This window comes from Abramis brama (genome assembly GCF_963993115.1).
Source record: "Abramis brama genome assembly, chromosome: 16".
Taxonomy (NCBI): domain Eukaryota; kingdom Metazoa; phylum Chordata; class Actinopteri; order Cypriniformes; family Leuciscidae; genus Abramis; species Abramis brama.
In genome coordinates, this window is record NC_139978.1 from 37273297 (window position 1) to 37285796 (window position 12500).

The following is a 12500-nucleotide window of genomic DNA, read 5'->3' on the forward strand; positions in this document are numbered from 1 at the left end:
TATGACGGATAGATGCACTTTTATGATGATAGATGCACTTTTATGATGGATAGATGCACTTTTATGATGATAGATGCACTTTTATGATGGATAGATGCACTTTTATGATGATAGATGCACTTTTATGACGGATAGATGCACTTTTATGATGATAGATGCACTTTTATGACGGATAGATGCACTTTTATGATGATAGATGCACTTTTATGACGGATAGATGCACTTTTATGATGATAGATGCACTTTTATGATGGATAGATGCACTTTTATGACGGATAGATGCACTTTTATGATGGATAGATGCACTTTTATGACGGATAGATGCACTTTTATGGACTTCAAAACAGAAACTGCCATTCACTCTCATTGTAAAGCTCTCATTACCAGGACATTTTTAATATAACTCTGATTGTGTTCGTCTGACAGAAGAGTGTCATACACACCTAGGATGACTTGAGGGAGAGTAAATCATGGGCTAATTTTAATTTTCGGGTGAACTATCCCTTTCATTTGTGAATCGACCCCCCACCCCACCCCTAGCTTAACCAATGAAAGCGTGCTCACCGAGGCAGTTGCTGGGGATGAGCGCGGGCAGCCAGGCCACGTTAGCGAAGGCTGATGCGTGCAGCGAGTTTATCCTTGCTAGCTCCGACACGCCTCCCGAGAACGAGAGCGGTCCCACCGGATCCACGCGCCACAGGATCAGCTCGCTGTAGACGGCGTTAGGGTCCTGGGAGACGCCTCCGGATGACACTCGGCTCCTGCGGGCCGGGTCCGGCGGGCGGGTCAGGTCAGCGTCAGGTGTCCTCAGGGCGTTGTGGTGAGACGTGGTTAGCAGTAGCGGCAGCAGCGAGTGGCAGGCCAGATCGTTCAGGTGGAAGCGATGGCCACAGTATCGGGACTGATGGGACACGCTGAGCACCGTGGAGAAGCCCGAGTCCTCGGCGAAGCTGACGGCCCACTGGTTGAGGGATCCGTCGGCGTGTTTGGAGATCATCAGGACGCTGGGGGTGAAGATGCTGAGGCGCAGGCTGTTGGACGACGGTTTGCTCTGACTGATGAGCGCCGAGGACGAGTGTGTGAGACCCGCGGGCCGCTGACGCCCGTGCTGGATCGCCAGGTCCACGTTCTTGTTGCAGGCGTACATGACCACGCTGCGGCTGAGCGAGTTGGCGTCACCGGTGGGGAAGGCCACGGGAATTCTGGACACGAAGGACACCTGAAACAGACAAAGAACTCAGCGAGTCAAGTCAAGCCACCTTTATTTATGAGGCGCTTTATACAAGATGGTTTCAAAGCAGCTTTACAGTGATAGCAGGAAATGATTCGATGATGCAAACAGAACTAACAGGATCTTACACGCCGTGAGGAAGCTGTGGTTGTACCTGTGCCTGTCGGAACATGCCCGGCTGGTACTCGTCCAGCCAGTCGACGTGCCACACCAGCAGCGAGCCGTCCATCGGGTGAATGCTGAACAGCATATCGGCTCCTCGGGTCCAGTCTCCCAGCAGAACATCCACCTGATGATCCACAGCGGCACCGTACGCGCTGCGGCCCTCCTCATCCACATCTGCTCACAACAGAGAGCCTTCACACACTGCAAACAATGCTTAGTGTTTCTGTCTTGTTTACAGTCCAAATATCTAAAAAATTCTTAAAGGTGCAGTGTGTAATGTTTAGCGGCATCTAGTGGTGAGGTTGTGAACTGCACCCAACATAAGTTACGGTGGCCGACAGGAAGTGATGTCGTCGTCTGAGACAGCAGAGAGTAGCCAGTTAAACAATGCGGTTTCTTTACAAAGATAAATCAAGAAATTAGGTTGACTTAATTATTCAGTAAAACGATGTTATTGCGAATGTTATTGTTACTTGTTCATCATTGTGTCAGTGTTTTATTCGCTTCTTATCATGAAGAACAACACAGTGACGAAACGCGTTTGTCCGTTCAGGGCCACCGTAGAAACATGTGGATGTAAGCGGACCCGCGGTGTGTGTAGAGAGAAACGCCTCATTCTAAGCTAATAAACACACAACGGTTCATTATGTAAGATCTTTATACACCACTGAGAACACAGTTATGTGTCTGATATTGCATTTCTGTCAACAGATCCTCCTAAATATCACACACTGCACCTTTAAATTAAGATGCATTTACTAGATGAGTAAAATGGCATAAAATATTATGTCTTGTTTTCTGAGGAAATCAATCAAAATGATCTGCTAATGGGGTCAGAAAAATAGTCTTGTTTCTGTTTGAATTTCTGACCCCATTAGCAGATCATTTTGATTGATTTCCTCAGAAAACAAGACATAATATTTTATGCCATTTTACTCATCTAGTAAATGCATCTTAATTTAAGAATTTGTAGATATTTGGACTGGAAACAAGACAAAAATACTAAGTAAGAAAAGCATTTTTGATGCATGCGAATCCTCACAGGCTTATTAGTGTACAAATGTCGCACAACAACAGCTTTTTAACCCACACAATATCCGTTTATGAACATCTAGAGCTCTAGTGTGACCTAAATCTCATATCCCAGTACGAGTCATTTCATAACACACACATCACACAGAACGCCGTTTTAGATCCAATGCGCTACATTTCCATAGTTTTCCAGTGTAAACACCAGGGGTGAAACAGAAGATCCATGATGCGTATAGACCGGACCCCACGGTTCGGCACGCATGTGATTCGCGGATTAACTGCTAAATTTAACCATTATAGAGTGTAAGTTTATCATTTGAACATGTTTTTTCTTGCCAATTTACACCTTCAATCAACTTTAAATTTTAAAGTTGAGAGTAGAAAGTAGAGAGAGAGTGAGAGTGAGTGAGTGAGTGAGTGAGTGAGTGAGAGAGAGAGTGAGAGAGAGAGTGAGAGAGAAAGAGAGAGAGAGAGTGAGAGAGTGAGAGAGAAAGAGAGAGAGAGAGTGAGAGTGAGTGAGTGAGTGAGTGAGTGAGAGAGAGAGTGAGAGAGAGAGTGAGAGAGAAAGAGAGAGAGAGAGTGAGAGTGAGTGAGTGAGTGAGTGAGAGAGAGAGTGAGAGAGAGAGTGAGAGAGAAAGAGAGAGTGAGAGTGAGAGAGAGAGAGTGAGAGAGAAAGAGAGAGAGAGAGTGAGTGAGTGAGTGAGAGAGTGAGAGAGAAAGAGAGAGTGAGAGTGAGTGAGTGAGTGAGTGAGTGAGTGAGTGAGTGAGTGAGTGAGAGAGAGAGAGAGTGAGAGAGAAAGAGAGAGAGAGAGTGAGAGAGTGAGAGAGAGTGAGAGAGAAAGAGAGAGAGTGAGTGAGTGAGTGAGTGAGAGAGAGAGTGAGAGAGAGAGTGAGAGAGAAAGAGAGAGAGAGTGAGAGTGAGAGAGAGAGAGTGAGAGAGAAAGAGAGAGAGAGAGTGAGAGTGAGTGAGTGAGTGAGAGAGAGAGTGAGAGAGAGAGTGAGAGAGAAAGAGAGAGTGAGAGTGAGAGAGAGAGAGTGAGAGAGAAAGAGAGAGAGAGAGTGAGTGAGTGAGTGAGAGAGTGAGAGAGAAAGAGAGAGTGAGAGTGAGTGAGTGAGTGAGTGAGTGAGTGAGTGAGTGAGTGAGTGAGAGAGAGAGAGAGTGAGAGAGAAAGAGAGAGAGAGAGTGAGAGAGTGAGAGAGAGTGAGAGAGAGTGAGAGAGAAAGAGAGAGAGTGAGTGAGTGAGTGAGTGAGAGAGAGAGTGAGAGAGAAAGAGAGAGAGAGAGTGAGAGTGAGAGAGAGTGAGAGAGAAAGAGAGAGAGAGTGAGAGAGAGTGAGAGAGAGAGTGAGTGAGTGAGAGAGAGAGCAAGAAAAAACATGTTCAAGAGAACTCTTTCGCGTTCTCTTACCCTTGAACACACACACACACACACACACACACAAAATCATGTCTAAATCCCCGTCTCATCAAGTGTTCTCTCGGTTCTGTCATCAGTGGACAGTGGAGAAAGAAACCGGATGTTTGTCAGTTTATTCGGTCTTAAAGTGACAGTAGCCTAATATTCCTGCTGTTTACAAATAGTGTTATTTTACATTTAGGCTTAATTATTAATTTCTGTATCTGAACACTAGTGTTAGACTTTAACTCTGTTATTTAGTGTTCATCTCTGCTTGTAATTTGTGTATTTGTTCTTATTTTATCACTGACTGTTCACTTGTTTTTAATAATGTTTGAACTTTATCAGTTAGGCTAGTAGTTTTTAATGTGGTATCGAAGAACTTCGAGTGAGCTTTAAATAATAAATGAACAGCAAAGTCCCCCCCCCCCCCCCCCCCCCCCATATATATATATATATATTTATTTTTTGCTGATCCAAAAAACGATCCGCTCTGTGGCTCAAAATCCGTAAATGATCCGTGAGTTTAGTGATCCGTTACACCACTAGTAAACGCGCTGGACGGATGGCATGAACCTGTTCTCCCTCATCTTTCCAGTGTTTTGCCACTCTCACATGTTAATATGGTGAATCAGTCTCTAATGACAAATATAATTTTTATAAATTATAAAAAAAACTATAAAAAAAATATTTAAAAAAATATATAAAAAAATATTTAAAAAAACTATTATAGTTTATAATAGTTTATAGTATAAACTATACAAATAAATTTTAATTGAATTGAATTGAATTAATGCACTGATGTGACAGTCTCGAATGCACTGATGTGACAGTCTCGAATGCACTGATGTGACAGTCTCGAATGCACTGATGTGACAGTACCGTGCGTCTCTGCGGGTCCGTTCTGCTCGTCTCGGCTCCTGAGCTGCTGCAGAAACACCTCCATGCTCAGCGTCAGGTGCAGCTCTTTATTGTTGAGCCAGTGGACGGTGAACGAGCCGCCCGGTTCCTCCTCATCCGAGCCGTTCATGGAGGAGATGGAGGGCAGCAGAGGGATGTCTGCGCACACACACACACACACACACACACAGGCCTGTGGGTCTCGCAGGTGTTTTGACAACAGGTTTGAAAGAGTTACAGAGAGAGAGGAGAGTCAAGAGCGACAGCAGAAACATTTTGGATCTGTAAGATTTTTAATGTTTTTAAAAGAGTCTCTTCTGCTCACCAAGGCTGCATTTATTTGTTTAAAAAAACAAAACAAAAACAGTAATATTGTTAAATATTATTACAATTTAAAATTAACTGTTTTCTATTTTAATATATTTTCAAATGTAATTTATTCCTGTGATCAAAGCTGAATTTTCAGCATCATTACTCCAGTCTTCAGTGTCACATGACCCTTCAGAAATCACTCTAATATGAGGATTTGATGATCAAGACACATTTATGATTATTATCAATGTTACATAGAAAACAGCTGATTTACATAATAATATTTCACAATATTACTGTTTTTGTTTTGTTTTTTTAAACAAATAAATGCAGCCTTGGTGAGCAGAAGAGACTCTTTTAAAAACATAAAAAATCTGACCGATCCCAAACTTTTGACTGGGAGTGTATAGCTTTTCATCAACTCGTGTTTAGTAAACCATTTACTATTATATATACCTGATGACTCAGGCCAACTGAGTGCGAGTTCACCATCATCTCTGTACAGTCTCCAGTCATGTGAGTTTCAGAAAGCATCACTAAAGGTCACGTTACCTGTGGCGGGGTTAATGCTGGCAGCGATGTGGAAGTGGCACAGGGCGTTGGCGTGCGTGATGTTGGCGCGGTGTGAGTAGTGTTTGTTCTGCTGCTGTGGAAGAGGACCGGTGTACGAGAGCTGAGATAAGCTCCTCACCTCCTCTCTCCACGAGCGCTTCAGGTTCAGCTGTGAACAGAGCCGCAGATCATCAGTGAACACTAGCGGTGCATGTGATTAACTGAGTGCTGTCGTCTGTCATTAATGTTGATAAAACAGCTAAATACAGCTTTAGCAAAGATGAAACTATATTTCATTTCTACAGTGAACAAATAGTGTTATTTTACATTTAGGCTTAATTATTCATTTCTGTATCTGAACACTACTGTTAGACTTTAACTCTGTTATTTAGTGTTCATCTCTGCATGTAATTTGTGTGTTTGTTCTTATTTTATCACTGATTGTTCACTTGTTTTTAATAATGTTTGAATTTTATCAGTTAGGCTAGTAGTTTTTAATGTGGTATCGAAGAACTTCGAGTGAGCTTTAAGTAATAAATGAACAGCAAAGTCACCCCCCCCCATATTTATTGATTGATTGATTGATTGACTGAATGATTGATTGATTGATTGATTGATTGATTGATTGATTGATTGATTGATTGATTGATTGATTGATTGATTGATTGATTGATTGCTGATCTGAAAAAATGATCCGATTCGTGGCTCAAAAACCGTAAATGATCCGAACCGTGAGTTTTGCGCTGCACCACTAGTAAACACACAGCCTTCGGCTCGCTCACCTCCATCGGGCTCTGGTTCAGGGTGTTGCTGGAGGACTTCTTCATGTTGTTTGTCTTGTTGTTGTGTCTGAGTCCGGACAGCAGGCAGTCGCTGGGCAGAAGCGTTTCGGCCCACAGTCGACACACACTGTCCTTGCAGCAGGTCAGCAGCACGTTACACACCACTCCTCTGGAGGAACACACACACACACACGGGCGGTCAGCGAGAGCGTCACTAACCAGACGTGACACACGATAAAAGGCATCTTTTCCATCAGAGTTTTTGTCCTAACCAGCCGCGACTTTTGGGGAATTTCTTTGTCTCATGCATTAAGTTTATATGCTGATGTACCAGACAGAAAAATAGGTCAGAGAGGTCAGAGGGTCTTTACAGGTGAAAAGTACCCGGAAACCTGAAGGAGGGATGCAGGTGGTTGTTTTATAAGATGTTTGAGATTTTCCACCAGTAGAGAGAAGGCCTGAGAGAGATGAGAGAGATGTTTTTAATGCTGGCGAGATGGTAGAGATGAGGATGCCCATTGGGTACCTATTACCTAACGATAAGAAAAAGGCATAAGACATGAAGTCTGGAAATGGTAACTTTAGATGGCCAGCTGGCATCTCACTTTATTGCTTGTTCAATGAAGTAAATTCTTCTGAGACCTGGAACTTCGACTCTGAGAGCGTCCTACCCGAACCAAAAAGACTTTGAACTTGCCACAACACGACACGCGACGATTCTATTTTAGAAACGCTTTCTATTGGTGCGTTCAAGTCGGTGTTTGGTGTTTTATGCCCCCAGCGGCGCCTTACAGGCAGCGAGGGGATGGGTAGGTTTAAGGTTGAGGGTAGGGTTAGCTGCCTCTAAGGAGCCATTGGGGGCTTAAAACACCATCGAGCGTTCAAGTCCTCCTGGGAAGAGGCTGGGATCACTGCTAAATACCTTTAAGTATTGTGGTATCCCACCATGTTTCTCAGTGACACGCCCACAACTCGTAAAGATCGGGGCTTAGAGAAAATCCCGAGCTTCCCACTCGTATTTACGACATTGTGGTGGTGCTCAAGTGCGTTCAAGTGTGTTCAACTCATAAATACGATCTTAAACGCACCTTATTTTTCTGCGATGTCGCGCTGGAACAATAAACACAAAGCGTAGCAATGATAATTCCACACATAATAGTGTGGAATGTCCGCCCACACGCTGTTCTGATTGGCTGTGGGTTTTGATTGATTTTGACGCGTCTCGCTTCGCTTCTGGTGTGGACAGGCAAATTGCTTGTTGCTGGAATCGCATCGCGTCTGGTTAGGACACGTGTAAGTGTCTGAGGGCCGAGACTTCGAGACTGGACTCACCTGGGCATGTGTTTGCTGGTCTTCCTCCAGGAGAAGCCGGTGACGGAGCGAGGGTGAGCCAGGTAAATGAAGGAGAAGTTGATCTCAGAGCGCAGGTCGAGCGGGGTGAAGAGTTTGGTGACGTCCGCCTGCCATTTGCTGGTGCTGTACCACACTTTCACCAAACAGTCGTCCTGCAACAACACACACTCACGACTGATCGGATATGAAATGGATGTTTCTTGTTGTAAATAAACAGATGGCATATTCAAATCGAGGATGGCAAGACTTTGGGTGAATAGCGACTTCAATTTTTTAATGTCTTTAACCTATCAACATCCGTTGCCATAATTTTTGGAATGACTTATGAGTTTTCCACGAGAGGAAAAAATGACGTTTCAGTCACATAACGCCATCATTTCACAATAGTTTTTTATCGACATTTAGAAAATATCGCAAAAGTTTTGCACAAATCTGTAATGGAAACACAGCTAGTGAAACTGTTGTTCATCTCTGAGCAATGAGCGCTTTTGAACAAATATACGAAAATCATTGGGACATTAACTGATGTTGACAAATACAACTTTTGACTTTAATAATGAATTAGTTAATGTAGAAACTAACATCAACTAAGATTAATAAATGCTGTAGAAGTGCAGTTCATTCTTATTTCATGTTAACTAATGTAGTTAATTAATGTAAACTAAGGAAACCTTATTGTAAAGTGTTACCATATTGTCTAATAATCGTTATTGACAAAATCCAGAGTCATTAAGTGCACATATCACACATGTACAAGCACAAACCTGTCCTGCGGTCGCAAAAAACTCTCCGTCAGGGGAAAACTTGATGAAGTGAGTCGAAGCGGCGGACCTGTAACATCCAGAGAGATTTTACTGGAGCGGTTCGAGCGTATTCAGAGAAACTCAGAATGACGTGAAGGACGAACACTGACTTGCATTGCCATATGCTTCTCCAGGAGCGCTGAGGACCCACGGCCTCATCTTCAGGATCTGCACTGAGACACACGTTACACCACAGCTGAAGACACGCCGAGCCCGTCAGGAGACACGTACCTGAGGAGAACCGCGTTAGAGAACAACGTTAGAGCACAGCGTTAGAGCACAGCGTAAGAGAAGAGAACAGCGTTAGAGAACAGCGTAAGAGAAGAGAACAGCGTTAGAGAACAGCGTAAGAGAAGAGAACAGCGTTAGAGAACAACGTTAGAGGACAGCGTTAGAGCACAGCGTTAGAGAACAGCGTAAGAGAAGAGAACAGCGTAAGAGAACAACGTTAGAGAAGAGAACAGCGTTAGAGAACAACGTTAGAGAAGAGAACAGCGTAAGAGAACAACGTTAGAGAACAGCGTAAGAGAACAACGTTAGAAAAGAGAACAGCGTTAGAGAACAGCGTTAGAGAACAACGTTAGAGAAGAGAACAGCGTTAGAGAACAACGTTAGAGAACAGCGTAAGAGAAGAGAACAGCGTAAGAGAACAACGTTAGAGAAGAGAACAGCGTTAGAGAACAACGTTAGAGAAGAGAACAGCGTAAGAGAACAACGTTAGAGAACAGCGTAAGAGAACAACGTTAGAAAAGAGAACAGCGTTAGAGAACAACGTTAGAGAAGAGAACAGCGTTAGAGAACAACGTTAGAGAAGAGAACAGCGTTAGAGAACAGCGTTAGAGAACAACGTTAGAGAAGAGAACAGCGTTAGAGAACAACGTTAGAGAACAGCGTTAGAGAACAACGTTAGAGAAGAGAACAGCGTTGGAGAACAACGTTAGAGAAGAGAACAGCGTTAGAGAACAGCGTTAGAGAACAACGTTAGAGAACAACGTTAGAGAAGAGAACAGTGTAAGAGAACAACGTTAGAGAACAGCGTAAGAGAACAACGTTAGAGAAGAGAACAGCGTTAGAGAACAGCGTTAGAGAACAACGTTAGAGAAGAGAACCGCGTTAGAGAACAGCGTAAGAGAAGAGAACAGCGTAAGAGAACAACGTTAGAGAAGAGAACAGCGTTAGAGAACAGCGTTAGAGAACAACGTTAGAGAACAGCATTGGAGAACAACGTTAGAGAACAGCGTTAGAGAACAGCGTAAGAGAACAACGTTAGAGAAGAGAACAGCGTTAGAGAACAGCGTTAGAGAACAACGTTAGAGAAGAGAACAGCGTTAGAGAACAGCGTTAGAGAACAACGTTAGAGAAGAGAACAGTGTAAGAGAACAACGTTAGAGAACAGCGTAAGAGAACAACGTTAGAGAAGAGAACAGCGTTAGAGAACAGCGTTAGAGAACAACGTTAGAGAAGAGAACAGCGTTAGAGAACAGCGTAAGAGAAGAGAACAGCGTAAGAGAACAACGTTAGAGAACAGCGTAAGAGAACAACGTTAGAGAACAGCGTAAGAGAACAACGTTAGAGAACAGCGTAAGAGAACAACGTTAGAGAAGAGAACAGCGTAAGAGAACAACGTTAGAGAAGAGAACAGCGTTAGAGAACAGCGTTAGAGAACAACGTTAGAGAAGAGAACAGCGTAAGAGAACAACGTTAGAGAAGAGAACAGCGTTAGAGAACAGCGTTAGAGAACAACGTTAGAGAAGAGAACAGCGTAAGAGAACAACGTTAGAGAACAGCGTAAGAGAACAACGTTAGAGAACAGCGTAAGAGAACAACGTTAGAGAACAGCGTAAGAGAACAACGTTAGAGAAGAGAACAGCGTAAGAGAACAACGTTAGAGAAGAGAACAGCGTTAGAGAACAGCGTTAGAGAACAACGTTAGAGAAGAGAACAGCGTAAGAGAACAACGTTAGAGAAGAGAACAGCGTTAGAGAACAGCGTTAGAGAAGAGAACAGCGTAAGAGAACAACGTTAGAGAACAGCGTAAGAGAACAACGTTAGAGAACAGCGTAAGAGAACAACGTTAGAGAAGAGAACAGCGTTAGAGAACAACGTTAGAGAAGAGAACAGCGTTAGAGAACAGCGTAAGAGAAGAGAACAGCGTAAGAGAACAACGTTAGAGAAGAGAACAGCGTTAGAGAACAGCGTTAGAGAACAACGTTAGAGAAGAGAACAGCGTAAGAGAACAACGTTAGAGAACAGCGTAAGAGAACAACGTTAGAAAAGAGAACAGCGTTAGAGAACAGCGTTGGAGAACAACGTTAGAGAACAGCGTAAGAGAACAACGTTAGAGAAGAGAACAGCGTTAGAGAACAGCGTTAGAGAACAACGTTAGAGAACAGCGTAAGAGAACAACGTTAGAGAAGAGAACAGCGTTAGAGAACAGCGTTAGAGAACAGCGTTAGAGAACAGCGTTAGAGAAGAGAACAGCGTTAGAGAACAGCGTAAGAGAAGAGAACAGCGTTAGAGAACAGCGTTAGAGAACAGCGTAAGAGAAGAGAACAGCGTTAGAGAACAGCGTAAGAGAACAACGTTAGAGAAGAGAACAGCGTTAGAGCACAACGTTAGAGAAGAGAACAGCGTTAGAGAACAACGTTAGAGAAGAGAACAGCGTTAGAGAACAGCGTTAGAGAACAACGTTAGAGAAGAGAACAGCGTTAGAGAACAGCGTAAGAGAAGAGAACAGCGTTAGAGAACAGCGTTAGAGAAGAGAACAGCGTTAGAGCGTTAGAGAAGAGAACAGCGTTAGAGCGTTAGAGAAGAGAACAGCGTTAGAGAACAGCGTTAGAGAAGAGAACAGCGTTAGAGAACAGCGTTAGAGAACAGCGTTAGAGAACAGCGTTAGAGAACAGCGTTAGAGAAGAGAACAGCGTTAGAGAACAGCGTTAGAGAACAGCGTTAGAGAAGAGAACAGCGTTAGAGCACAGCGTTAGAGAACAGCGTTAGAGAAGAGAACAGCGTTAGAGAAGAGAACAGCGTTAGAGCACAGCGTTAGAGAACAGCGTTAGAGAAGAGAACAGCGTTAGAGAACAGCGTTAGAGAAGAGAACAGCGTTAGAGAACAGCGTTAGAGAAGAGAACAGCGTTAGAGCGTTAGAGAAGAGAACAGCGTTAGAGAACAGCGTTAGAGAAGAGAACAGCGTTAGAGAACAGCGTTAGAGAACAGCGTTAGAGTACAGCGTTAGAGAAGAGAACAGCGTTAGAGAACAGCGTTAGAGCGTTAGAGAAGAGAACAGCGTTAGAGAACAGCGTTAGAGAAGAGAACAGCGTTAGAGCGTTAGAGAAGAGAACAGCGTTAGAGAACAGCGTTAGAGAAGAGAACAGCGTTAGAGAACAGCGTTAGAGAACAGCGTTAGAGAAGAGAACAGCGTTAGAGAACAGCGTTAGAGAACAGCGTTAGAGAAGAGAACAGCGTTAGAGAACAGCGTTAGAGAAGAGAACAGCGTTAGAGAACAACGTTAGAGAAGAGAACAGCGTTAGAGAAGAGAACAGCGTTAGAGAAGAGAACAGCGTTAGAGCACAGCGTTAGAGAAGAGAACAGCGTTAGAGAACAGCGTTAGAGAACAGCGTTAGAGAACAGCGTTAGAGAACAGCGTTAGAGAAGAGAACAGCGTTAGAGAACAGCGTTAGAGAAGAGAACAGCGTTAGAGAAGAGAACAGCGTTAGACAATAATAAAACAACGCACTTACTTTTGATACTCAAGTACTTTTAAAAACAAGTACTTCTGTACTTTTACTTCAGTAAAAGTCTTTACAACTTTTACTTGTAATGGAGTAATATTTGAGCAGTAGTATCTGAACTTGACTCGAGTATCAATCAATCAATCAAAATTTATTTATAGAGCACTTTAAAATCCAAAGTGGACACAAAGTGCTGTACAGTAAAACAATAAATGAATATTGAGTAAATGAGTAAGGGAGTTGT

The 12500-nt window shown here is 43.3% G+C and overlaps 1 protein-coding gene across 5 annotated transcripts in view; it reads right to left on the minus strand.

The window, feature by feature from the left end:
- Positions 1-12500, minus strand: part of dmxl1 (Dmx like 1) — a 56336-nt gene that overhangs the window by 39392 nt on the left and 4444 nt on the right. For all 5 annotated transcript variants that reach the window (XM_084086727.1, XM_084086724.1, XM_084086725.1 and 2 more), the window contains exons 6-13: positions 8636-8756; positions 8487-8553; positions 7702-7874; positions 6370-6538; positions 5588-5756; positions 4706-4882; positions 1386-1570; positions 565-1219 (exon numbers count right to left, since the gene is read on the minus strand). In XM_084086727.1, the coding sequence (XP_083942853.1) occupies positions 565-1219; positions 1386-1570; positions 4706-4882; positions 5588-5756; positions 6370-6538; positions 7702-7874; positions 8487-8553; positions 8636-8756 (1716 nt within the window). The remainder of the gene's footprint in view (positions 1-564; positions 1220-1385; positions 1571-4705; positions 4883-5587; positions 5757-6369; positions 6539-7701; positions 7875-8486; positions 8554-8635; positions 8757-12500) is intronic.